Source organism: Sipha flava, unplaced genomic scaffold, assembly GCF_003268045.1.
Source record: "Sipha flava isolate LNK unplaced genomic scaffold, YSA_version1 89_pilon_pilon, whole genome shotgun sequence".
Lineage (NCBI taxonomy): Eukaryota > Metazoa > Arthropoda > Insecta > Hemiptera > Aphididae > Sipha > Sipha flava.
In genome coordinates this window covers 576,263-604,062 of record NW_020273631.1, presented here as the reverse complement: position 1 = coordinate 604,062, position 27,800 = coordinate 576,263, and the positions used below count along the sequence as shown (strand labels likewise).

General features: G+C 29.8%; 4 protein-coding genes across 5 annotated transcripts in view; 1 reads left to right on the top strand and 3 right to left on the bottom strand.

Annotated features, from left to right (window-relative positions):
* Positions 1–3,082: 3,082 nt before the first annotated feature.
* LOC112693672 (exosome RNA helicase MTR4) lies at positions 3,083–10,991 on the bottom strand. The gene is made up of 16 exons (XM_025568854.1): positions 10,885–10,991; positions 9,331–9,417; positions 8,779–9,030; positions 8,538–8,712; positions 7,994–8,308; positions 7,681–7,924; positions 7,130–7,261; positions 6,900–7,060; positions 6,551–6,827; positions 5,659–5,831; positions 4,875–5,177; positions 4,078–4,266; positions 3,850–4,013; positions 3,624–3,786; positions 3,375–3,537; positions 3,083–3,292 (listed from the first exon to the last, which is right to left on the bottom strand). The coding sequence occupies exons 1-16, from the start codon at positions 10,989–10,991 to the stop codon at positions 3,135–3,137; spliced, it is 3,063 nt and encodes a 1,020-aa protein (XP_025424639.1). The 3' UTR covers positions 3,083–3,134.
* A 1,150-nt stretch (positions 10,992–12,141) lies between these two features.
* LOC112693631 (postreplication repair E3 ubiquitin-protein ligase RAD18-like) lies at positions 12,142–14,752 on the top strand. The gene is made up of 6 exons (XM_025568787.1): positions 12,142–12,249; positions 12,313–12,479; positions 13,242–13,489; positions 13,558–13,665; positions 13,924–14,128; positions 14,189–14,752. Exons 3-6 carry the CDS (start codon positions 13,247–13,249, stop codon positions 14,626–14,628), a joined length of 996 nt encoding a protein of 331 aa, XP_025424572.1. The 5' UTR covers positions 12,142–12,249; positions 12,313–12,479; positions 13,242–13,246; the 3' UTR covers positions 14,629–14,752.
* Positions 14,753–14,924: 172 nt separating this feature from the next.
* On the bottom strand, positions 14,925–17,260 carry LOC112693725. 2 transcript variants are annotated; one of them, XM_025568912.1, is made up of 6 exons: positions 17,152–17,260; positions 16,136–17,075; positions 15,807–16,071; positions 15,471–15,741; positions 15,115–15,235; positions 14,973–15,041 (listed from the first exon to the last, which is right to left on the bottom strand). In XM_025568912.1, the coding sequence occupies exons 2-6, from the start codon at positions 17,039–17,041 to the stop codon at positions 14,973–14,975; spliced, it is 1,632 nt and encodes a 543-aa protein (XP_025424697.1). In that variant the 5' UTR covers positions 17,042–17,075; positions 17,152–17,260. The 2 variants fall into 2 exon arrangements, with proteins under 2 accessions (XP_025424698.1, XP_025424697.1); XM_025568913.1 differs by lacking the exon at positions 17,152–17,260 and having other exon boundaries at positions 14,925–15,041; positions 16,136–17,041.
* A 4,458-nt stretch (positions 17,261–21,718) lies between these two features.
* LOC112693724 (leucine-rich repeat-containing protein 15-like) overlaps positions 21,719–27,800 on the bottom strand; it is a 29,945-nt gene continuing 23,863 nt past the window's right edge. The window contains exons 2-5 of the mRNA XM_025568911.1: positions 25,995–26,514; positions 24,636–25,248; positions 23,980–24,439; positions 21,719–23,120 (exon numbers count right to left, since the gene is read on the bottom strand). Of these exons, the coding sequence (XP_025424696.1) occupies positions 22,370–23,120; positions 23,980–24,439; positions 24,636–25,248; positions 25,995–26,513 (2,343 nt within the window). The 5' untranslated portion in view covers position 26,514 and the 3' untranslated portion in view covers positions 21,719–22,369. The remainder of the gene's footprint in view (positions 23,121–23,979; positions 24,440–24,635; positions 25,249–25,994; positions 26,515–27,800) is intronic.

Here is a 27,800-nt window from a genome sequence, read left to right as displayed (position 1 = left end):
ACGTGCTTATATTAAAAAATGAGCCAGCCGAGATGTGTTGCGCGTCAGAACAAGTGCAACTACCAGGAATTGAAACACCACCTGAACCATTAAAAGGCTTACTTATGGGTACGTATCTAGATTCAAACTTGTTCCTGAAGTCCATTAGCACATTTAATTCTTTTTTTCAAATTAAATCGTTCTGTGCAAAACAAATAGTCAACAATAATGCGTCAAATGGTAACAATTCAATTCAATATTTAATATCAAAGGTCAAGTTTATCACAAAATGGGCACTTTTATATACTACAAAATATATACTAAAAATACTAGAAATATATGGCAAAAAACTTTGCCGTGACAGGGCCGGCGCAATGGCAGTGCAACCGGTGCACCTACACAGGGCCCCGTGGAAAATAAATCATTAGGTACTGAATAAATATTATAATTTAGAAAATATTACATTATTAATAAAAATATAATATTTTAAACTACAGATCCTAGCGAAAAGTCAAGAAAAAAATCGTTATAAAATATATAATCAATAATAAATTATATAATGTATTATATTATTGTATACATTTATTTTATATATATAACTAAAAAATAAAGAGTATATATTAAATATTAATTGTTGTGTATTATTTTATTTCAACTATTTTGCACGGGGCCCCGCAATTTGTAGCACCGGTCTTGGCCGTGTATACCAGTAAATATATATTTTTTTTGACCGTGTGGTACGTCAATGAACTTCTTTTAAATTGCTGGACTGGTTTTTATGAAATTTTGTATATGCGATTGAATCGATTCCAGAATGGTTTAGATTTATAATTTGATCCGATAGAAAATGTTTTTCATTCACATAAAACAGGTTAACAGGTTTTTTTTTAAATATTTCTGATGTATGTTTCTTAGACAGAGACGGTTTGAACATTTACATCTTACCGGGGTAGTATAATTTAAACCACACCACCTACCTGAAAAAATTGTTCTGGCTTCCTTCATATCACATTAAAACTACTTAAACGCTAAAACGTAAATTATGTATCTCCAAATATGTTCATAAATATATATAAGTATATAAATATACTGGTATGACTACTAAATTTGAATTTATTTAATCAAAATGTACATAAAAAATGTTTTTTACCGGGGCACCACCTCGGTAGTAAGTGCTTACAAGCCGCCTCTGATCTTAAACATACAAATTACGTGTTCAACGTTATGTCTTCGATGGATTCCGAAACTACATAACCTATTTTGATGAAATTCGGTAGAAAGATAGATAGACCAAAGATTTAGACTACCTTTTATCTCGGAAAAAAGGAAAGGGAAACATCAGTACCAGGAGCGTACCCAGGAATTTTTTATGGAGGGGGAATCCAAAATTTTTATTTTATCTGTTATCTAATTATAACTACAGTTGTAACTCAATACCAACAATTACTGTAAATATACTATAGTATGGTTTATACATTATTGGTATATTATATTATCTATAAACTTTGTATATTGAACATAATAGGAAATTAAAATGCACTAGATACTATTATTATACTATTTACTATTAAACCGTTGAGTAAGTAGAAATTTCAATGGGGTGTCCGGATCCGAAACCTCCCCCTCTTAATCAGTACACCTAACCCGAACGGGCAGTTGTTGTTTGGTTGTTGCTATAAGAATCGAAAAAACGGAAAGGAAGCCCACAAATTTCTCAGTGAGGAGTGAAAATGTTTATTATATTGAAAATAATTTTCAAGAGCGACTATCTTCTCCTCTAAAAATGACACTCGCCGCGATGGATTTGCAAGAACTTTTATGTTGAGGTACCGAGATATTACAATTGGAACACAACAGAAAATTAATAGAAACGCTGAATTCAAGGAACTACTGTTCAGAATTGACCTGGTGTCAAATTTGGAGATGTCTAAGGTTGAGTTTTGACCAGGGGCATATTTAGCCTTACTTCTAGGGGCAATGACTCATATTTTTTTTCAATTCAGACTCAAAATTTATAAGTTAAATTGTTGGTAATATTTAAATCAGGTGAATCCTTAATAATATGTGGTTTTATTTTTTTAATCTAATGCCGGTTAAAATCCACCTAGAATCGACTTTTGTGTAGTTCTTTTTTTAACACTTGTCTATGTTTTGAAAGTTACGTTTGTGTTTTATTTGATTTTTCACCAAGTATGGACCTGACAAAAAGCCCAATTCAGTATTCACAGCAACATATAATTTGATTTCGTTATAAAATGATCCACATTAAAAAAATTTGAAATGTGGGAACATTTCTACTTAATGGGACACCCTATTTTTTTGGAATCAGGTAAATGATGTTTTAAAAATGATGGTGCAAAAAAATGTTGGAAATCATTAGTTTTGAAATTATAGTATTTTTAAATTTGCGTATTTTACAATTTTTGTACAAATTGTTTTCAATTTATCCTGAGTACTTCTCTTTTATTTGTAACAGTACATTTTTTGCTACAGTCATTTCATATTTCATCACTCTGTTATAGTATTATTATTTATTATTGTTCGGTGAAAAACACCAAATCCACTATTCAATAGATTAAAAATGATTCATGGTTGTTTCCTAAAATATGATCTCATATAACAGTACGAGATATTTTAGAATAAAATAATATTGGTCTTAAGCCAAATTGAGGATTCTAAAAGTGAGCTTATGAATGCTAAGCATCCTAGTAACTGCACTAACTACTTCAATGTACATAAGCTTAAAAAATAAGGTTTAATACAGCAATACATGAACCAAAAATCATGATGAATAAAACATTGAACTTATATATCTATCTATATACAGCATATTGTAATGTTCCTTATAAAATCATTTTTACATTATTACAGCAATCTGAGATTTATGAAATAAATTTTAATAAAATTACTTTACATCTTTTAGATCCATACATTTAATACTATAATATAAATAACTAGTTGAAAACATGTAGCTTTAAGTTTTCAAATGTAATATATTTTTACAAAAATCATGAATTTTTCAAAAAGGAAAATAGGATAATCAAATTTAGAATTTCAATGAAAAAAACAAAGGCAATTTAATGTTTATATCAGAACTATAAATAAAAGTTAAAAAATAAAATATAAGTTTGATTTGAGATTTGTAAAATAAAATATTATAAATAAAGACTGGCTGCAAATACAATATCTCTTTTAACCATTTTAACTGATTCACTAAATTTATTTTCGAGATCAGTATTACCAATACTCTTTGATGCTTGAATCAATTGTCTTAATATTTCTTCTAAACGTCTCATTGCTCTAATAATACTTCCTGAAAAATACCAAGATTATTAAAAATGTTATTCAACAAAATAATTAATTATTCACAAAATTAATATAACAACAATATTCACCTTCAAATATATCGGTCATTTGACATATTTGATAAAATGTGGCACCTCGACACCACTCATAACAAACGTCCATTAAAAATGGTTTAAAACCTTCAACATAGGCATCTTCGTCAATATCTAATTTAGCGTCTTTACAAACTTTAGCTATTTTTCTGGCAAGTTCCTTCAAAAAATAAAAATAAGTTATAATTACTAATACATTTTTTCATGAAAAAAAGGTCATACAGTATTAATAAAATAATAATTTACCTGCATTTTTCTTAAAGGTCCGGCTAATTCCGCTGTTTTGGCTGGCATTTCATTACTTTTTTCATCACACACAAAACAACTGAGCAATGCCACTGTCTGGGGAACTGATAAGTCATTAAATACTCCATTAAACATTAATTCAGTCATCAATAATTCATCAGCACTAATAAAATACAAATAATATTATTAAAAACTTGAAATTTATTATTATTATTATAAATATTACCTGCTTAGTTCGCATGCAATTCGTCCTTTAGTTTCTATAACTTCTCCAGCAGTACAATAACCCATTCGTCTAAGTATGCGTTTACGACACTTCAGATCATCCATTTGCATAAGTGATTTTGCTTTTTTTAATTCATTTTTAAATTTTAAAAGCTCTTGATCTACCTAGTACAAACATGTATCATATGAAATAATTTTTTTAAAAAATTTATGATAGTAAATATTATACTTTGTCTTTCTCTAAATATTGGGCATATAGATCATCAATATCATCTTTTTCATGTAATGGATGAGCAAATAATCTGCTTTCAAATTTTTCAATTTGTTCTGTTACTTTTTCAAAATCTGGATCTTTTATATGCATATCATTAACTGGATCTAATAATGGAATATCTGTGGAGCATCTTTGTAAAACTTCCTAAAAAAGTTTAATATATTTATATGAATTAGGCTTTTATTGATTTCACAATTAAATAACAATCCTATCCCCTACATTGGTGTAGAATCCCTTTAATACATTTTTTAAAAAAACCTAAAGCAGTACACTACAAATATATCTAACTTTTTTTTTTTTAAATTTTAGGACTATATTTAACAATAATAAATATAATTTTGGCCATAATAAAGCTTAAAAAATGATTACATATTTCATGTCACTATCAAATATTTTATTTCAATGAATGTCTCATCTTTATTTTGATACAAATTGATATTTCATTTAAAATATAAGTTGTAATTTAACATTATACTGTAGTAGCTATTTAGTGTTATGTTGTAATTTTGTATACTTGGTAATAACTGTTGTAATTTTAATTTTTTTTTTTTTTTTTGTATAGCATATGGCATATGTAATAAATAATATTATGTATTGGCATATAAAAAAAAAAAACTAAATTAATGATAGTTGAGTAGTAATGCATAAATTTTTTTAAATTAATTTTTTTTTTTTTTTTTAATATCCAAATATTATCACATATTTAAGGAAACTTGAAAACAGTTATTATATTCAATATTTTAAAGACTTACTTTTACATTATTATATAATAATATTCTAGAATCTCGAGATTTTAAATTATTTGGCATTTTGTTTAATCGTAGTGAACTTAAATCTTCAACCATATTATGTTTGACATTAATAATTTCTGGCTCTCCCAATTTTCCAGGAGGACAAGGTGTTGGCTCTTCATCTGTATTTTCAACAGACTTTTCTAAATTTAATAATACATTCAATATTGCTTCTCCAACACCACCACCTTCGTGTTTACTCTTCATTATAGACTTAAAATTCACAATAACACCCCAACCAAAATCCACATCATTTTTCTTAATCTAATAAAATAATAAATTAATAAAGTTAAATCAAAATATACATAATAATAAATTAAATATAAAAAATATAATTAAATTAAATTATACATTATTAATCATAAAATAAAATTAATAAAAATAACAAAATAACTACTTTGACAAAAGTAAAATAAATTGTAATAATTATTATTAGTTTTTATTTTAATATAATATAAATTAAAATCTTCGAGTTTCTGAAAAATTTGTTATTGTTTATTTAGTTAGTTAGAAATACAGAAACTACATTTGAAAACAGCATTAAATATTAAGTAATTAATAATGAAGTCTAAAATAATTAATTTTAAAGTAAATAATAATTAATTGTATATAGTAAGTTCCCTTCCAATAATTTTATTTAAACTTAAATATGTATATTAGAAAAAATTACAATTGTAATTTAGTATACAATTTAAATAAATACATAATAATTATAAGTACTAAATATTATTATTTATTAACTGACCTTAACCAGTCTTCCAGGATTACAAAAAGGTACTAAATTTTTAGGATTTACTATAAAAGAATGATATTGCTTTGCTAAGTCTTCTAACTGTTGACGGATTAGAAAATATGATCTGACATCAAATTCATTTTCAATTATTATTTTGTTTTTTTCAGTTGATAATTCTTTCACCTCTGAAAAATAAGAATAGGTTATATACTACTTCAAAGTAAACATGCATTAGTCATGTCTAGGCTTAAGGACTATTAGCACTTGTATATTTTTTTTACGAGAATTGCAGCAGCAAAAAAATAAGTAAAGAACAAATTACAGTTGTGTTGTATGTTAATATGGAAGGTAATTTTGCAACACCTTTGGTGATTGGAAAAACACTAAAACCCTGGTGTGTTAAGAACATTATTGTTAACAATCTTAGAATAATATGGAAGGCTAACCATAAAGCTTTAATTTTTTGTAAATTTTTCTCAATAGCTGACCTATTACCTATAACCTCTCAATAGTTGAAAATTTTGATGGTCTAGTAAAAATACACTATTTAGAAGTTATACTGCATTTAATTTAAATAAGTACCAAGGATTTTTTTTTAAATTTTTTCATTAAACTATGGATAACAACTAGAATTTCCAAGGAATTAGAAAAGTGATATTTTTAAAATACCATGTGTATTCAATTATAAACATAAAAAAATGAATAAAAAGTAAGTTATATATTTATAATTAATCAAAACTTGTTTGTACAGATTAATTAAAAAAAAAAAATTATAATTCGAAATTTTGATTAAAGGAATAAAATAACATTATAATAAAACTAATATACTTTTGGTTCATTTAGAATGTAATTATACTTATCTATTTACTAATGAATTTATAATATAATGTTATTAATTGCTTACTTTCTACTATTTCTGGTATAGCTGCTTGATTTTGAAATTGGAAAAAACTTCTTTCTAACATATATTCTGGATCAATTTCTTCAACGCGCATTAAATTTAAAACCATGTTATATGTCAAATGAAAAGCTGAATTAAGTGAATCCGGTTTTCCTTGTATAATATTCCTGACAGTATCAGGACTAACTTTTTCATCGATTATCAACATAACAATACCTTTTTCATCTAATCCTCGTCTACCAGCTCGGCCAGACATTTGAATATACTCTCCTGATGTTATCTACCATTAAAATGTAACTAGTTGAGATTTAAATTAAAACAGTTGATTAATAAATTCTCACAAAATACTCACAAATCGTCTTTCTTTACCATCAAATTTTCGACAGGCAGTAAACAAAACTGTTCTTGCAGGCATATTTAAGCCCATAGCAAATGTTTCAGTAGCATAAAGAACTTTTAACAAACCTTCACCGAATAAAATTTCAATTGTTTCTTTTAAAATTGGTAAAAGACCTAAAATTAATGTAATATGATATTAGTTTTTAGTAATAATTAACTGTCAACATTAATAATATTATTTACCTCCATGATGAATACCAATGCCTCGACGTATTAAAGGTATAATATTTATTACTGCTGGTAACTTACGATCTTCCTCTGTCAATACTTTAGTAGCATTTTCAAATAATTTATCAATCAACCCTTTTTCAACATCTATAATAGACCATATATATTATATATAATATTTTCACATTCACTAACTTCTTCACATTTATTCCTAAAAGAGAGCACAAGAATGCTTTATGGTACCTCATACATTTAACAAGAGACAATTAAAACTGTTTCAGATAGATATGTGGTGTAAATTATATAAAAAAATAAAAAAAACAGGGGAAATAAAACCAATACAAGAAAAATTATAATCTTGGAAACATTCTTTTCTTTAAATTTAATTATCTATTATAAATTAAAATATGTATCACAATTTTGATTTTGCACATTATAATTTTACTATATTTTTCATTTAACAAATGCATACAGATAAATATGTACCAGTATCACGTCCTCTTAACATCATAAATTTGAGACAATAAAATATTTATATATATATATATAAGATAAAACATATTTACCTGAAGTAAAATCTAATTTTGACATTTGCATAGCATAGTTTTCACAATCTTTTTTACTAAATGAAAATACAATTACTGGTGCAAAATTTCTTTCCATAATCATTTTCACCAATTTGAAGCAATGTGATTCATTATCTGGATTGTTAGCTGTAGGTCTACTAGGCTGTCCATAATGTTTAGTTGGTTGAGTAACCGCAGATAAAACATTCATAGCTGCTGCAAAGTTTTCTTCTCGAAATTTGTTCTAGAGCAATTAAAATAATTATAAAATATGAGTTTAACTTGCAATAATTTATATCATCAAACTTCTCACATTTTCATCAACAATAAGATGTAAGCCATCACCACCAGCAGGATATAGGTAATGTTGTAATGGTGTTGGCCTATATTCTGTATATACAACGTGACATGGTTGACTATGCAAATGAGCTACCCATTCAGCAAATTGTCTAGCATTCGGTATAGTAGCAGACAAAAATACCAATCGTACATTATCTGGTAATAAAATCAAAGTTTCTTCCCAAACATAACCACGTTCTTTGTCACGCATGTAATGAATTTCATCAAATATCACCCATCCTACTTCTTTCAACACCTCTGAACCACGATACAACATAGAACGAAGAATCTAGTTTTAAAGGAAATGCAATTTTAGACAAACTATTCTTATACAAATTCTTTGTTATGAATAATAAAAAAAATAAAATGTTATATATATATATATTGCCTTAAATTATTATATATTGTAAATCAGTTTTTGTAATTAAAAGAACATATATATATAGTTATATAAATTATAACTGAACAAAAATTTCCCACAGAAATAAACTTCAGTAAATTTGATTAAATATATTTACTTCGGTTGTCATAATAAGACAACTTGCTGATGGATTAATAGTAACATCTCCAGTTATAAGACCAACATCACCAAATTCTTCATGAAATTCCCGATATTTTTGATTACTTAATGCTTTAATAGGTGTAGTATAAATCACACGTTTGGATTCTCTTAAAGACAATGCTATACTATATCTATAATTAAAAATATAAAGTAATTCAGAAATTACATATTTCAATAAAAAATAAGCAGGAGCTTACTCAGCTACAACTGTTTTACCAGCTGATGTATGAGCTGATACGAGAACAGATTGATTATTTTCAATACAAACAATAGCTTCTTTTTGAAAAGGATCTAATTCAAACTCATACACTTTTGCCGGTTTTTTATTATTTTCACGATTTAATGGTATATAATCAAAATTTGAAGGCAATGCAATTTCATGTGTACATGATTCACCATCAAGTGATTCAACGGCAAAAATTTTTATTCTAGGAGCTGATACTTCAATACTAAAACAAATAAATTCATATATATATATATGTATCAAACCATATTTTCTCAAATATAAATATCAGTATTGAAAACCAGTGATCGGCAACCGGCGGCACGCGGGCCGTATCCGGCCCACACGTCTCTTTTATATGACCTACATTAAATTCCAAAACTAGAATATGTCATTGAATATCATATCAATTTTGTGTATTGTCTGGCCCGTGAATCCTTTTCAATTTGTGAATGTGGCCCAAGGATTCAAAAAGGTTGCTGACCACTGTTGTAAACTATACTTAACATATTTAATTTAAACTTACTCCAATGTAGGCAGTTCATCAAAATTTTTTGATTTTTTTAGACTATCATCTTCATCATCAGATAATTCTAATGTTCTTTTTATGGGACTGAAAATTAAAAATATATAAATTAATAAAACTTTCAATAATAATAATAAATTAATATCAGCCCTAGTTTATTAATAAAATAAAATTCAGCAGTTTAAAAAGATATTATTTCAAATTGAAATCTTATGATATATTATTTAGTAGGGATGGGCCGATACCACCTTTCACCGATACCCGATATACCGATAAATACAACCAATATAAAACCGATATCAGATGTTATAATCACAAGTAAAAACTAAGTTGATTTTTAATATATTACATAAAAATTTCAAATTTTTTGGTAAAACCATGAACCGATACTAAAATTAATCCGATACCACAAACCGATAAAACCAATACTCGATATTATAATCACAAATAGTTTTTGCAGTATCGGTTCAAATATTGGTTTTGAAAATAAAACAATACCGATATTTCCGATACTACCAATATCGGCCAATACCAAGTATCGGTTCTAGAATCAGCCCACCTTTATTATTTAGATGTAGTTTTAATTACTATACTACATATTCAAGATGAATCAATTTGAAGTACCTACTAAACCAGTGGTGGCCAAACTTTTTTTTCCTCGGGCCATAAAAAACAACTTTTTTTTTATTGCGGGCCATAAAAAACAACTTTTTTTTATCACGGGCCATAAAAAAATGCATTCTAAATTTTTTTTTACGTAAATGCAAAATATTACAGTTATACAAATAAGTGCTGTAATATAGAAGACTTTCGTGGGCCAGATATTAAATGATGGCGGGCCGGAGTTGGCCCGCGGGCCGTAGTTTGGCCACCACTGTACTAAACAAAGAAAACTCAAGTTATAGTATATATGTGTATAACAGTGTATATGTAGTCTCATCAGTACGAAAGATATAAATCAAATAAGTATTGAATTGTACATATATAAATATACATAATTAGTCAATTTAAAATTAATTATACATGAATTGATAGTAAATTGGTAAACACTTTTTAACTATAATAATTTATACTTAGTTATAAGTATAAAACATAAATAAATACCGAAGTATAAATCTAAGCATTATAAATTTATGCCATATAATATAAATAATACGTAAAATTAGTTTAATATTAAATTGAAAATATTTTTTCAAAAATAAAATAATTCATGATATATTTTAATGCAAGATTATTTTGAATAAAATAAAGCTTAAGTAAAATTATTTTATTTTACTCGACAAGGATTTATTAATTATTTTTATAAGACTATAAATACAAAAAAAAATTGCAATTTCAAGAGAATTTGTTCTTTAATCATCAACGTTGAAAACAAACTAATAAAATATGTGAATAAATGATAAAGGTTGTAAAATATAATTCAACTTTTACAACGAATAACAAATAAAGAGCTTTTCAAAACTATTGGTTAAATAGGAACTAATTTTATAATCTAAAAATAATAGATAACTTTAAATAAAATAAAAAATATTAAAATCGTTTGGTTACTCATACTTTTCTTTAGCATTCTGTTGATCATTAGAATTTTGCTCTCCGACAGAAAAAGAACTGGCAGATGGTTTTTCAAATTCATCAAATAAATCGTCACCAAAATCATCCATGATTTGATACTCAGGTTTTGGAAATAAGTAAAAATTGTTAATTTATATCACAAAATAAGAATAAACAGAATATTTAATGTTTGTTGAGCAGACAAATTGAGCGCAAAATTTAAAATAAATAATAACTTACATTATACATTTAACTTCAAATCAAACAAATTTAAAATTTGTTATTTTTTTAGGTTATGATATTTACATTAATTGATAACGTAATAATTGTATTACTCCCATTCGCTGTACACAATACATGGACACAGAATTTTATACCGACTATACTTTTATTCCATTTATTATATGAAAATACCTAATTTAATACCAAATTTTATAATTTGTGGTCATACACAAAGAGTGACGATCTAATTACTTCAAAATAGCTAGATATAGCTGTATCTTCACTGCTCCAATTTATTTTAAAAATATATGTATCTATTGATTAGTTAAAATATTTAATATTGTTTCAACTCTGTATCGGCACGATTTCAGAACATAATGTCTTCTAAGACATTAGAATTCATTAGCATTCTATATAATAAAATTTGATTTTTAATGACAAATAATATAAAAAACCGTTTACTAATCGATATCAAGAACTCAAAATTCGCATCATATGAAAAAACTAAGAGTTAAAAAGCCGAATTAATTGTATAAAGCAATAAATCATACATCGTCTATATTAACACATATGAGACACTAGTGGTTTCTTTTCCTTGTGTCAAGTTTATTTTTTAATCGTTTTCTATCGTTGTATTTTTTTGTTCGATTTAAGAGTAATTACGTTATGCGATGTCACACGACGAATCCTTACAAGGTATTTGATTCAATAGTCAATACTTAAGTGTTCGAGCTAAAAAAAAAAAAACAGTGATATTAGCGTAATTCCTTCAAAACAATTTTAGTAAATCAAACGGTTTGTTACGAGCAATATATTATAGTTTAAGCCACGCCCACATATCTGTTTTTGGCGTTGGGTATCATATGTCGGTAATTCGGCATACTGGGATTTCTATGTTCTGTACCATGTACAACCATTTTTCAGATCCTCCCATAGACTGTGATAAAAAAAAATCGCACTCCCCATTGGTCAAGCAGTATCTGATTATAGGAGATCGTTACAAATTTGATTGTTTTATTTGAAAGTTATATATTTCCGATGTCCAAACCTAGGTTCGCGTGGTACCTAGTAGTCATTCATGTTGTTACGATTTGGCGTCTGCGAGCAAAAGATTAATAGATCAAATCCATTTCAACTGTTCCATGAGTAAACTCATTTTGTTCCCTTCTGTTAACTTTTCACGGCCTAATATTATCTTGCGCATTTCAGTTACTGAAACTTACATCTTATGACATTGACATACTGTTCACAGTGCTTATGTGGTGATTCTACCGAACAAATATTATTACTTTGTCGGTCTCTATTGATTTAATGATATCATTTGAATTATATTACCGTTTAATTTGCGCCCCGAGATAATAACCTAAACCCTGGTAGTAAGTAATAATAATTTATTAAATATAATTAGATATAGGTACAAGTTCAAAATATAACTATTTGAATTTAATTATTTTTAATTGTTTAGTCAAATTGAAATTATATATGATATATAATTGAATTAACTTAAAATATAGAAGGGGAAAACTAACAAAATAAAATATGGGTTTTATGTAAGAAATAAATTACTCTATAGTAAATGCAACTATTGATGAACTATTTAATGTTAATGAGAATTAAAAATTAGTATTTTTAATCAATAAATATATCATCCATTTTTTGTAATGACTAAATTCAATAAATATATACCTTTGGTTATTCTATTATACAAATAATGAAACCTCTTAATTTTGATATTTATATTGTAACTGATGTATTTACATCAGTTTTATATAATACTTATTTAAAAAGGTGAGTGATATGTTTACTAAAATATTTTATCTCTCAAACTTTGATGTATTTAAATTTCTAGTACAATACCATCATTATCAACTTTTGCTTATTGAAATATTCAGTACTTAGAAGTTATTTTTAATGTTTTATAATTTAATAAAACTATTATTTTCACAGTTTGAATTGAATGTTAGGTAAAAATTTAGGTAAGCAATTTTTATCTAAAATCATAAGACATTAAATACAACTATATGCCGCATAATAATTCAAGTAAATTAATTATTTGGTACATATTTAGTTTATATTTTAAAATTAAAATAATTAAACTTTTTGAATAGTAAAAATATTTACAACTTTTATATTTTTAGGAAGTATGTCAAAACAAATAATATTTTCAAATTTTTTAAATAAACTTGAAGAATATGAAAATTCAAATTTTATTTGGTGTGCTGATTTGATAGCTAATGGACGTCAAACACTACTTTCTGTGTTTAACAGTATTGATAATGAACAATTAACAAATTTAGTGGAGAGTTTCACTAAATTTCTCTCATTACTTACACAATATAATCCTAATTCATTAACTAATGAAAATAACATCCTTATACAAAATGAAGTATGAATAAAACTAATAATTTAATGATAAAATCTATTGTATCATCAAAGTTATATTTTATTTTTTAGCCTACTCCAAAACAAAATGAAAGCCAAGAATTATTACCAAAAAATGATGTCATCAAGATAGTGAATAGTGATCTTCAATGTCCAATATGTAACGAATGGCTATTTAGAGTAATATTGTTTTTTACTTCTTTATATAAAATAATTTAAGTTGGTTTAAGTATAGTTTGTATTATTTCGCTAATTAAAAAAAAAAAAATGGTCCATAGAATATCTCAGGGGTATATTATTTTTTTATTTCATATCAAAATATTTATACTATTTTGAAATTATTTAACAGTAATAGTTATTAACTAATTTAATAACATAATAAATATTCTAAAAAAAATTTATAAAAGTGATTTTATTGATACATTCAAATTATTTTAGGCGACTACTGTAAACTGCAATCATACATTTTGTGAAACGTGCATTAAGAAATGGCTGAATATTAATAAAGCATGTCCTGTTTGTCGTGCTTCAATTCAATACACTTCTACTTCTATAGCAGTTGACAATTTTATTACAAATTTATGTCAGTTGATTGGTGGATTTTTTAAAGAACGGCGAGAATCAATACAGAATTCACGAAAATGTATAAATTACACATATTTTATATTATATTTATGTATCTTTAAATAAGTTTTATTTTCAGGTAATAATAACAGTTCAACTGTTGATCTTACAATTGATGAACTAATTAATGATTTGAATATTAGCCAATCAATTGTAAATGATACTTATATAAGCCAACTTGAAACTACCATACCTATGACACATCCAAATATGGTTCGTTTATTGCCTTGTCCACCAACACCTGTATCCAGAGCGAATTTAAGACAACCAATAGCCAGCTCAAATACACACCATCCTAATAGAGTTCAATTATTACCTTTTCCTCAATCATCTACAGTAATTAGCTCTCGTGAAAATCGTCTTCAACTTCCATCTTCCACATCTGCATCAAACTCACGTGTAAATCGGTTGCAACCAGTACCTTCAACTAATGTTGGTTCTAATGTTGGTCTACCCACAAGGCATCAATCAAATATAGCCATATTATCACCATGTCATCGAACAACTTCATTAAAATAACATAATGTTAGGTATTACTACAGGACCTAAATTGCAAAAGTTTGCATCGCATTACTATTATATACTATATATAATTATTTTTGTAACAGTAGATTTTAAAATTGTAATATGCAGCGTATCATAATTTAATCAATTTACATTTTCTAAATAAAATTAAAATACCTACATTGTTTTTTATTATTTTAAATATAATTAGTTAATCTTCTTTACTAAAATTAGTTTAATTTTGCATTTTTCAAAATGAAGTTGTACTTATGTCTAAATTTTCATAAAATCTAAAAATAACTAAAACATCATTAAAAATGTATCAAATATATGTTTTAAGTGAATGAAATCATTTTATTTCAAGACAATAATGATTCCAAATGACTTTTCAATAACATTTCACTATTCAATCCATCTTTATGGTTTACCTAGACAAAATAACTTATTAAAGATATATTTTATAATTATACTTATTATTTAAATGTAAAGTAGAATTCTTACAGTAATAACTCTGATATCCAACTTTGATTCAAGACGAAATTTTAATTTCATCATGCCATTAGGAATAGCTGTGTCATACAGACATGTACTATTGTCAAGAACTTCTACATATATAATTTTACTGAAAATAAATAATGCATTTTTAATGTATATTGTCAACAATTTTTCAATGTAGGTTTTTTTGAATAATATAACAATCTCAAAATAAAAAATGGGTTAAAAGTGAAAAATAAGATTAGTGTACAATTGAGATAAGTATAAAAATAATAACTGTACATCAACCTAAATAAAAAAAATGTATAAGTATAAACATTTGATTTATTAGAAAAATATAAATATTGAATTTTAAAAATTACCTATTTTTTTTTATAACTTTTATACCCAATATTTTCAAAAAAGGTATACTGAAATTATATTCAATTTCTGAAATATTCAATTTATTAGATAATTTTTTCAAGGTTTCATATACTTCTACCAAAAATGGACGTTCGCCTAAATGTGAATTAACATGAGGCATGGAATATTTTTCTGGATCTAATTTACATTTTGTTATCAAATCTGGTTGTTCAATTGATGCACATATTAATAAAAGGTTAAGTCTGTTATCCTGTTTATGAGCATTAGGCACTGTATTATAAAAATTATATTTATTTAGTTATATAATAAAATATATACTAAAAAAAATAAATTACTTCTTAAATTTGCAGTAGACATATCAGAAAATATAAAATGCATTAACTTAATTGGTTTACTGTCCAACATCCACATAGATAAACACATGCCGATTAATACTTTTGAATATTTTTTACATTTTTCTTTAGTATTAAACATTTTATTTAAAAAGTCAACAACTATTTTACATACATTAGGATCTTTTGGAGTTAGACCTAAGTAACTAGCAGAAAATACATAACTGGATATATCTTTCAATCTATAATTTTTTAAACTATCTTTGATCTGAAAACAAAATATGTTTTATAAAATTAAAATTAATAATATTATTTAAATAGGAATAACTTACCATCCTTTCTCCAATAGAATCGATTAATGATTGTAAAAAATCAACTTTATTACAATTTGCATCAGCAAAGTACGAGAGAATATGAATGCTGCTAATCACATCAGCCAAGACTTTATTATTTGTATTATTATTAAAGGCAGTGATCAATTTAGATAACAGAATTGGATCATGATATTTGGATTTTTTTAGTGGTTTAATAAAAGATATCAATTGCATTGGGTTTTGCATAAGATTATCTAAATTTTTTTCAATTCTAAAGGCAAATATTCTTAATATCTTGTCATAAATTTTAGAACTACTTTTGTATGTTGCCACACCTAAGAAACTAAGTTCGTCATCAGTTAATTGTTTTAAATAATTAATTTCATTCAATAATTTTTGTAATCCTAATTCTACAACACGTTGTGATTTATTTTTATAAATACTAACATAGTAAATTAACTGTATAGTTTGAGGAACAGTCAAATCTGGTCTTCGAAACCACGATTCATCAAATATTTCAAAACATTTCCTAAATGAACTTGCATCTTTTGACAGTGAATTTTTATCAGATAAACAGGCATCCATTAATGCCAGTATTTGATTTATTGACATACCATGAACTCTACTTACTAATTCGTTATCAATTTCATAGAGAAGACTTTTAATATTTGAGGATGAAAATCTTATAAGTAATTCGTCAGTAGAAATTGATTTTAGTTGTACATGATTGTAAACGAAATTATTAGTATTAATCATAGATTGTTTCAATACAAACTTATTGTAATGTGGTTGATTTCTGAAGTAATCTAAAGTCCATTTATGAAATGTTGAATGATTGTTTACTTGATTTAATGTTCGAAAATTATGACTTGTCTTGAAACTTAATGATTTGAGAATGTTGCAGAGATTTTTTCTTAAAAACATAATTATTTATTGTCCTACAGAGTAAAATGAACACCTATAATAAAAACAAAATATTTTGGAATAATAATAATATAAAAGTATTAAATCTACTATTTAGTGTTTTGTAATACATTTTAACAGTTAATGGCATTTATTAAGCTTTTCTGACTTCTGAATATCGTTTTAATGATTTATTGTAATTTATGGTGAGACATTTTACACACCAGAAGATCTGCCGGAGTGATAAGAATATATGATATATAAGAGTGATAAGATAAAAAAAAGTACCAATTGTTTGGAATTCAAATTATTATTGGTGGAATTGAATACCAAATAATTTACCCTTCTTGTACTTATATATTTAACGATTTTCAAATATGTATCTTAGGAATAAACTTGTTTCTAGATCTATATTTGTAACAGAGGTGAACGTAGGATAACATTTCAAGGTAAGTTTTGAAAGTATGAAAAATTTAAATCTTGATAAATAGCATGCTTTATTACTCATAATATAATATATATATTTATATATTTTATTTGCAAGTCCCATGGGATACTTTGAAATAACTATTAAATTTGTACGTCAGGTAATTTTTTTATACCTACTTAAATACTATGAGAAAAGGATAATTTTATTAGGTTATCTTTATTATTATAAAATAAACTATTATTTACATTTATTTTTTAAATATAATATCTTTTAAATATTGGCCGTAACTGCCACCAATATGATCTGTTCTTAAATCCCCGTTTACAAAAACACTTCGAGGTATTTCGACCATAGACGTATGTGATATTGAATTCCAATTCAATAAGATTGTTATAAGATGTTGGCCATGTAGACTTTGGACATAACGTAGCCTTAAACAAAAAATAGGCCTCATTGCTGAACAAAATTTTGGTTGAAAACATAGATTTTCTTCAAACTTTTCAAGGGCCCATACGCTAAAATGGTGATGATTCGCAAGAACAGCGGGCTTCAATACTTGCACGAGTTGAATTTCGTATGCTTTAAAACCAAGGTCCGTAGCTACATAAAATACGCCAAGCTGGGCTGGATAACGGTAAGAGGTTTTTTTTTTGGGGGGAGGGGTTATAGCTCCGGGCTGCAAGTTGAAAGGATTCAATTCAAAATTCAAATTTCAAAATCAATTCAAAATTGACAAAGCTATCAATTTTATTTATATAATTGTCTTACAATATTTTGAAGATAGTCTTTAATATTTTCACATGTGTGTGTCATTGGGAATTTCACACATGAAAGTAGATATGATTTTAATTCACAGTTCTGATTTATGAAGTTTACAGTAATTGTGATATAACTCTAATTTTTAAATGATGTCTATGCCTCTATAATTAAGGCACAATACTAAGCATTAACTTCTATATCTGATTGAACTGTTTTGTATATTTGATTATAAAGAACAGGCAATAATGATGTTGAAAGGGTTTTCCTATATGGAAGTGAATAACCAGGATTCAACATATTTATCAACTTTTTAAATGCAACATCCTCAACAATACTAAAGGATTAATATTCTTTAACAATCATTTTAATTAACTGTTGGTCAATTAATTGCCTCTTTGTTGCAATTAACTGTTTGCTGAAATAATTAGAAATATGACATTGCTGTGAACGACTTAATTATGATGATTGATGATGAAGAAAATATATCTATTACATGTTGATGCTAATAGAATGCCATTACTAGAAGGATCATCTAGGAGTTATTTACTTCCAGATCAAAATTAGGTTTGAACATATAGTCAAATCAGTTATTGGATGTTTAGATATTATGTCTTAATAAATTAGTTATAAAAACAATTAATTATTACATTAGTCTTATAATTCATTTATTTAAAATAAATCTATTTAAAGCACCTGTAATTTTAACTTAATAACCAAATATGTTCAAAAATTATAAATCGACAAGGAACATAACAAACTTAAGTGGTCACTGGTGTGTTGTGGATATTTATTTATACGAAATTTAAATCAAATTATAAGTAGTTGTCAACCAAATCTAACCTGCATGAACAGTCACATCATGTTATTTATTGTTTGTAAACAAAGACATAAATATATATGTATATTCTATAATATTATTTTGTGAATATGGAATAAATGATTTTGATGTACAAAATAAATATTATAGACTAGAATATTTTATTTATATAAAATAAATAATATACACCATGTCTCAAGATTTTGATTTTATTGACTTCCAATAACTTTTTTTCTATTAAATATTATAGTTATTTATTGTTGTCATGCAAAAATTGATCAAGAGAACAATTTTAGTATTAAAAATATGAATAATTTTTATTTTTTTTCTTGCTTAATTTTTGTATGACTGCAACTGAGTTGTAATACACATATATCAGTATTGATAATGATTATATTGATTGTAATCAGTATTGCAATATTATGTTAGCAAAAAGTAACCAATTAAAAAATAAATAAATCTATTAAAAGTATTGTCAAAGAACTTAATTTACTTTTATATATTGAAAAATATTTTAGTAAGTAATTAATTCCATTTATTCCATAAATGTATTTAAATTAGTCGTTTCATTGCATTCAATTAGTATACATCATTTTTATTAAATTATTTATACTTTTTTTTTATATATCATTTTTTCATGGATTGGAATAATAATATTTTCTTTTTAGAAATATAATTCAAGTCTTTATTCTTTAGTAATGTGTGAATATGTATGGCTCATTGTAGGAGTGTAAGTTCACATTGTTGCTGCTGCAAACACATTAAATACGACATGAATAAGGAAGTTAATAATTAATCATGAATGTACATACATGAGCTAACCATAGGTAACTAACATAACACAAGAGTGTATATTGTATAGCCATTAAAACATTTATTTTAATTTTAGAGGTGTGAGGACAGTGGTTAATTTTTAAATTCTTTATCTATGTACACAATTTTTTTTTAGTGAAAGATTACAACTTAAAACCCTGTTTAATCTTTTGCCTATCATAGTGTACATAGTTGTATTATTTTGGAACTTTGTTACTTTACCGGACATCTAAAAATATTGTCTAAACCAATGCTTCCCAAACTTTTTCGACTCCCGGCGTCCTTTTTAATTCAATGCTTTTTCAGGGCGCCCTGACTTTCGCTCGAACGCTTCTCAATTTACCTAAACTCGTGCCCCACGACCCAATCGGGTGACATGCATCCGTACGAATTGTAACATGTCCAACTGGTTGCATTCGAATTGGTTCTCATACCTAAATATCGGCATCCAAATTGGTTCCCGAGATTTTATGTAGTATACATCCGAATTGGTTCCCGAGATTTTATGTAGCATACATCCGAATTGATTCCCGATATTTTATGAATTCTATTTTTGTAAAATACCTTCGATGATACATATGCCTATGGATTCTTCCGATAATTCAGTTTATCTAATAATTTCTCCAATCATAAATATATTTATATAAATAAAATAAGAAACACATTATACGTAGATAATGACGATTTGAGTGGTATGGTTAAATATATATTTGTTACTTGTTAGTCGTTTCCTGTACGTTACGTGTTATAAACTTTTTTAATATGGAATTCATGTACAGTGAAAAAAATAAGAAACTTGTGGTGTTAGACGGTTTTAAATTTGGATATCAAAAACAGTCAGCATATGACATTGAACGTTGGATATGTGTAAAAATAAAATGTAAGTCATACTTAAAAATTATATAATTCAATAAACATACATAATCAAAACATTAAAAAAATATAACTTAACTTCTTTTCGTGTTATAAACAAGCACACCTACATCAAAATAAGCATAAACAAATTTCAAAAAAATGAAATTATCATAATACTAGAAAAAACAATTTTTAACCATACCTAATAAAAGTAAACAATCCTAATTCTGTATGAAATGGAAAGGAAAATTGAAATTACTCCGTAAAAAAATGGGAACCAATTCGGATATACTCTTTGTAAGAAATCGGGAACCAATTCGGACGTTTCGAAACCAATCCAGATTTAGCGATTATAACCACCGGTTAAATACCGACATAACCTAAATCTTCTAACCTTCCTTTCCTTGTGCTGACCAGTCTAGTTAAAAAATCGTCAGCACAATTACTCAATGCATTATATTTGTTTACAGATTGTAAATTTTTCTGTATTTAAATTAAACAAAAAAAATTACAATTACATTTAATTACATTTTGTGAGATTATAAGTTTTATAGTTCCCCTTGGATAAAAATAAATAAAATTATTGTTATTAGGACTAAGGTGAAAATAATGAACACGAAATTGCGTATTAATATTAAATTACAACAAGTAAAAACTGTTAGATTTATTTTCAATTGATAATAAATAATTAATATCAACAAACGATTATCCAATGTTATATACATTTATAATATTAAATTTACAGAGATGATAATCATAAGTTTAACAATTATTCATTTGTACAATATCACATGACTTTCTTTCCACTCAAACACACTATTTTTAACTTTAAAAAGTGTTAAAATCAAATTATACAACATAATATTTTAAATAAACAAACATTAATACTACTTAACTTTTACTTTTTTACGTTAAGTATAACGTAAAATATGAATTTTTTAAAGAAAAAGAAGGCATATAATTAAATTCAGATGGAATCTTAACAAAATATAATATAGATACAATAATCTATACAATAATACTATACGCCTATTTAAATACATTTCAAAATCTCAATATCGTGTTAGTAAAATATTGTTAAATCATGTTACATTATGTATCAGTCTTATGTAATATCGTGAAGTAATTGAACCAAGTCCGAGACGTTAATGCAAAGGTTAATCTAGCCAACAATTAAATAATGAACAAATTTACAATGCGTTCGATTACAATTTTTTTTTTTTTAATTTAAATTATTACATCAAAATTTCTACTTATAATAATAATGTTAACACCTCGGACCGAACACGATAAACGTGAAATAATTCGTGCACGTTCCTATTCGTTTGTCGAACGCTTAATCCAACCGTCAACGCACGGTGCGCAACAGGAAAACGCGTTGATATCGCCGAAAGGTTTAACTTTTAACAATCAATATGGCACATTGAACAGATCATTTTATTACAATAATATTATAAACCGTCCGCGGGACAAGTAAACCGAGACGATCCCCGTTACGATTCAAATCGTTTGTTGATCTCTCAGTAATAACCGATTCGCCTCGGGACGAACCGGATGACCTGTACCACCATGGTACACACAGTTCGAAGGTTTTTATTTTTCAAACGTTCAATTTTGGCAGAAGCTCGCGCGCCGTCCACGGGTGCGATAAGACCGTACGATGCCGCGCATGCGCCTACAGCACGGTGGTTGCTTGCAGCTTCACGTACCTGGGCCGCTGCGTTCCGTTCTCGGGCGGCGGAACGGGCAAGAAGCACTGGTGCGTGGTTTGGACGGCATTGGCGCCGCGGCGACCGACGGGTTTCTTGCACGCCGAGCACGCGGTCCGGTACGCGAGCAGCGCGAACATAAATACCAGCGCTGTGAACATGGCGGACAGGAGGAACGCGTAGCTCTTGGCACCCAGCACGAAGAACCAGTCGACCGGGCTGCCGACGCCGACACCGGTGCCGCCACCACCAACGTCCCCGTCCACGGAAGTGCATACCATGGTCGCCTCATCGTCCTTGGGGAACTTGGACCCGATGCTGGCGCACACTTGGTATGACCGCTCGGCCGGCAGGTCGGTCACCGTGGTCCAGGGCGCAGTGCAGTTGAGCCGGTGATGCGCGACCGGCCTGCCCATCGTGTACACCGACACCGTTATCGTGCACTTGCCCGCATCCGGCCGCACGGACGACAGGTGTACGGCCACGAACAGCGACGACCCCGACATCAGTGTGGTGGTCAGGTTCCGGATGTCTGGTGGCTCTGTGGCCGCCGCCGCAGCCGCCGCTGCGGCTGCAGCTGCTGTTGCTGCCCGGCCATTGGGTGCCGCTTGGTTTGCGGTCGTCGGCACCAGCGCGATGATGTCGCTGCAGCCCAGCACCATGGCCGACTCGTCCGACTTGTCGGTTGCGTAGCCCTCGATCAGCACCACACAGTACCTGTCGACATCATCCGAAACGTTACTATGCGTTACAGCGTGCGCGCGGTCGGGCTGCAAACATTGACAGCCCTAACTACTCCTAAGTCTGAGCGGTCCGACAAGCAAAATAGTGCACTTGTACCGTACATTTTAATGTAAACATTTTCTGGACAAGATCTACGTGCACCTAAAAAATATCTGGCACGCAACTTTTATGCAAAAACAGAAAAATGTACGTATTGAGTCATAACATACCTATTTCAGTGTTACTGTACCCTCTGCCCGTCGATGTCATAGGCACGTTTTTAACCGTTCCCATAGAATTATAAGAAATCCAGATTGATAAACACGTGCACAATATGTTTTGTTAATATATTAAGACTACGGTTACCCTACGTTCCGTTCTTCAACATTGCCACCGATTGTCCCGAAAAACTTTTATTGGAACGCGTTTGGTCTTATTTTCTTGATTACAATTTTATAAATTTAGGGCCAACTATTGTTAATTCCTATTTATACATACAATTATTATAAATTAATCTTACGTATTCGAAATATAGAAAAGTGTACGGGAGTCCTATTAGAAACTACTAAATTATCCCTGTTTTAATTTTATTTCTATATGATCTACAGTGCTTTAACGTATATTTTACTGCTATAAATTTATAATGTATCGGTTCATGGTATGTTACATGTTGATATTGAATTACACACATGATCTATTACATTTGAAATGCTGATACCCGACGACGGTTTGAATACCGAACGAGATCCACATCAACGGATTATAGGTGATAAAACCAACCGACCGGGATCCATTATACCGTGTCTATCGTATATTAACTGAATTAATTATGTATCGTTGTGAGAATGCTGACCTGTAACTGTGTGTCGGTTGCAATTCACTCGCCGACAGCGACAGCGTTAGGCTCTTGGCGTCTGGTAACTGCGACGAATTACACCTGACTGGCTTCGAGTCCAACAACACCTCATGGTTGCCGATGTCTTCGTAGATGACCAGAGCGTTGCAGTAATAGGAAACGACCGGAGCTACGATCGACCAGCCGAGGCTGATACGGCTGCCGTCGAACTGATAGGAGCGCAATGACACCTTGGTATTGGAGTACGATTGCAACGAAGCTAGAGGACCTTCTGGCGGTGGCACGTTATCCTCGCCACCGCATATCAATTTGGAAACTGGCAAATCCTGGAGCAGACCGTTCTCGAGGGACGGTGGCGTTGCACACACGGCCGTCTCGCTAGCCGTGCGGATCGCGCTGTGATTCGACACCCACGTGGCAAAGTACAAAAGACTGCAGTCACAATTCAACGGGTTATCTGAAAACATGTCGGACATTTTTAACGTCACGGTAAAAATATTAATGATATCATGATGCTGATCATGAATATAACAGTAGATTGATTAGGTAGTTACATTCGACTGCATTGTTCTTCCGTTTTAAAGTATTACACATGTGTGGTCAACGAAAATACTATAAGTTGTACAATATATCTTACTAATTATTCAATTCACCTGATAAAGAAAGACTCGTTATATGATTGGCGGTGTTCAGAGCACCTTCGGCCACAATCGATATGTCATTATCGTCGAGTTTCAGTTCTTGGATACTCTTTAACGGTACAATAAGATCAGATGTCAAACTCCTCAAAAAGTTGTGCGACAAATCGAGTGTTTTAAGTTTGGTCAGATGGGCCAGCGAAGCGCTAGACACGGCCACGATACGATTATTAGCCAAGTCCAAGTGTGACAACGTAGGCACCGCTCTGAAGCCATGGTCTTCCAGCACATCGATTTGGTTGTGGTTAAGTGTTAGGGACACGACGGCCTCGAGGCCGGCAAACGATCCTCGCCGGACACTGTTGAGTTGATTGTGCGCCAGCGATATGATCTGCAGGTTCGGTAACCTAGGTAACGTGCTGGGGCCCAGTTGGCCCGTCAACAGGTTGGAACTGAGATCTAACTCTACCAACGACCGCAATCCCTGCAGATGAGAAGTGGATGCTGACGTCAAAAGGTTGTTTTGAAGGCGCAGCACTTTCAAAAACGGCAAGTTGACAAACGCATCCGGGCTGATGAAATGAATGGAATTGTTGCTCAAGTCCAAAAACGTTAAGTTTGGTGATCCCTGCGACAGACAACAATACGTAAATATATACAATATAAGTTACAAAGTGTAAATTCAATATGAAAGAGCTCGCAGTATTATCTTGTAAATAATGTATGCAAAACGTACTGTGCATATATCATGCAAGATCTACTTGGGTACGATAATGTGAGTTTTATTCTTAACTTTAGACTATTACAATTCCGATGCGGTCATGACCTTTTTGATACCATTTGCGGTCATTCAATTTCCATGCGGGTATTTAGGCGGTCATAAGAGATGTGTACAGAATGAGTGAAGGGAACCGCTCGTTACACCTGCCCGCTTCGCTTATCATCTTAATATAGAAACACTAGCTGTGCACCTAATGTCGTAACCAGGGGTCGGAAGTAATAGCATTAAAATAATTCATGTATTGCACTTAAATATACACTTAGAAATAAGTACCGGGTTCTGTGCAAAAATATATAGTAGGCGAGAAAAATTTAACACACGCAACCCTGATGAATGTGGTTCGGTTTGTATGAAACCTAAGACGTCGCGAGATGATCAAAAAATTTTTTTTTTTAAAAAAAAACAGTTTTTATCGACACTAATTTGAGATACCGGCAGTTTTTTTTTTCGAAACTGGTTACCCCGGCGGGATCGATAAGCCTTCAGATTTAGTGGCCGAGATAGTTGAAAAACGGACCAAGACTGCGGGAATGCAGCGCGACCAAAAAGATTGTGGCCGCATCGGTTATTAAACACCAGTACGTGATTATTACTTTGAACGAATTGTTGTGGACGGTGTGCAGACGGTTGTGCGACAGGTCCAGCCGTTCGAGACCATTGAGCGTGGCCAGCGCGGAGCTGGGCACCCGTTCGAGCTGGTTGTTGGGCAGTCCGAGCGCCTGGAGCGGCGAGGCGAGCCCGTCGAACGCGCCGTCCGACACGGACCTGATCTCGCCGGACGACACGACCAGCCCGTGCAGCGAGACGCCGTCGAGCAGCCTGGCCGGCAGCGAGGCCACGTTCTGCACGGTGCAGTCCAACAGCGATATGGACGACGTGCCGGACAGGTGCCTTAGCGCCCGGGCCACCGTCTGGAACGTCGACTTGCCGCCTGTGCACCGCAACGTGTGCGGCAGATCGCACGTGCACGACACGTTCCGCAACTCCGGGCACTTCCATTCGTCGCCCGCGATCGTCGTCGGCCCGCGCTGCTCCAGTTCCTGCTGCTGCTGCTGGCCACCAGCGTGTTGTAGCACCGCGAGCACGGTTACCGCCACAGTCATCAACAACATTCTGCGAAAAATCACGTTCATTGTATTATTACAAAAACCACCTTTTTTTTTTTTTTTTTGATTTAGCGGTTGAAAATTAATAGAAAAATAATTATAAAGTTTAAACAGATGTGTTCGTTGTTGTAAACTTATAGGTAAGTTTACACGTTCAGTTAAACTGCACAAACCAATTTGAGGTATTCTTGTGCAGTCTGTTTGTGCAAATAAACTGAGTTAATTATTAGGGATTAGAGGTTTCAGTTATTGACATAAATTTTTGTCGGTTCTAATTTGACAATGCAGCAAAAATATCGTCCATTACCTAACAGGATCTCTTCCTTCTCGCAGTGTGTGTGATAAAAAAAAAAAAAAAAACCATTAATTCTTCAAAAATTAAATAAAGAGAAGTGATCAAAAAATTGGTTTTTAAAAAGACAACCGTTTTCGCAAATAAATTGTAATTGTGACCTACGATTTTTAATTTTTTTTTAATGGCGATAAATACCTATAACTTATGAGAATTCTTGTATTAAATTTTACAAGCACCATTACTGCTCCAAATTTTGAATCTACGTATCTTTACATGTCCCTACATGCTGCAGTATGCAGTAGGTATGCACTATATCACATCATATTTTGATTTTAATTTAATACATTTTAAAACCGTCTAAAAACCCACAGTTATCTGTTTACACACACGAAAAAACTGTGCAACTACTATAACTGCACAGTTTTTTTCAAGCATCGCCTGAACTCGTACAGTCAACATTTTGAACTGCGCAGACATACGATTTCCATTTACACGCAAAGTTAATTTGCGCAAACTTGAGTTCGTCTAGTCTGTTTGAGCAGTTTAACTGAGCGTGTAAACTCACCTTAAGACAACGGTTAATCGGTGCGGTACGAAACGGGACGTAGTTATATTTTGTACTGAATGCGGGGAACCTAAAAGCCGATATATACCAAAAACTAAAGACCGTTATGATACGTTTTCGTTTAATATTTAATTCAAAAATAAAGATGAGTTGTATTCCCGCTTATCAATCTCTATTCTACAATAATTATCAACGTTACCGATGAGCAGTTCTCACAAGTTGAATTTTAAAATTAAATCATTCCATTAAGTTTCCTTCGAATTTTATCGATTTCATCGATTTTTACTATTGGGTTATTCTCGAAGCAATCGACAAAAAAATACAACATTAAAACAAAAAACATTTATTTATTTATTTATCCTATAAGCTATAAGTTACATATCAATAGGTGTTCCGAGTAGGAAGTTACACCAGCTTAGTGTACTTGTACAGA

Coding starts and splice junctions, on each gene's coding strand:
- LOC112693672 (XM_025568854.1), bottom strand. CDS start 10,991: ATGGATGATTTTGGTGACGATTTATTTGATGAATTTGAAAAACCATCT. Junction 7,925..7,993: donor ATCTTATTGTTGATGAAAAT/GTGAGAAGTTTG, acceptor TAATTGCTCTAG/AACAAATTTCGAGAAGAAAA. Junction 3,538..3,623: donor GACCTTTAAGAAAAATGCAG/GTAAATTATTAT, acceptor TATTTTTTGAAG/GAACTTGCCAGAAAAATAGC.
- LOC112693631 (XM_025568787.1), top strand. CDS start 13,247: ATGTCAAAACAAATAATATTTTCAAATTTTTTAAATAAACTTGAAGAA. Junction 13,490..13,557: donor ACATCCTTATACAAAATGAA/GTATGAATAAAA, acceptor TTTATTTTTTAG/CCTACTCCAAAACAAAATGA. Junction 14,129..14,188: donor AATACAGAATTCACGAAAAT/GTATAAATTACA, acceptor TTTTATTTTCAG/GTAATAATAACAGTTCAACT.
- LOC112693725 (XM_025568912.1), bottom strand. CDS start 17,041: ATGTTTTTAAGAAAAAATCTCTGCAACATTCTCAAATCATTAAGTTTC. Junction 16,072..16,135: donor ATTCTATTGGAGAAAGGATG/GTAAGTTATTCC, acceptor TTTTGTTTTCAG/ATCAAAGATAGTTTAAAAAA. Junction 15,042..15,114: donor TGGATATCAGAGTTATTACT/GTAAGAATTCTA, acceptor TATTTTGTCTAG/GTAAACCATAAAGATGGATT.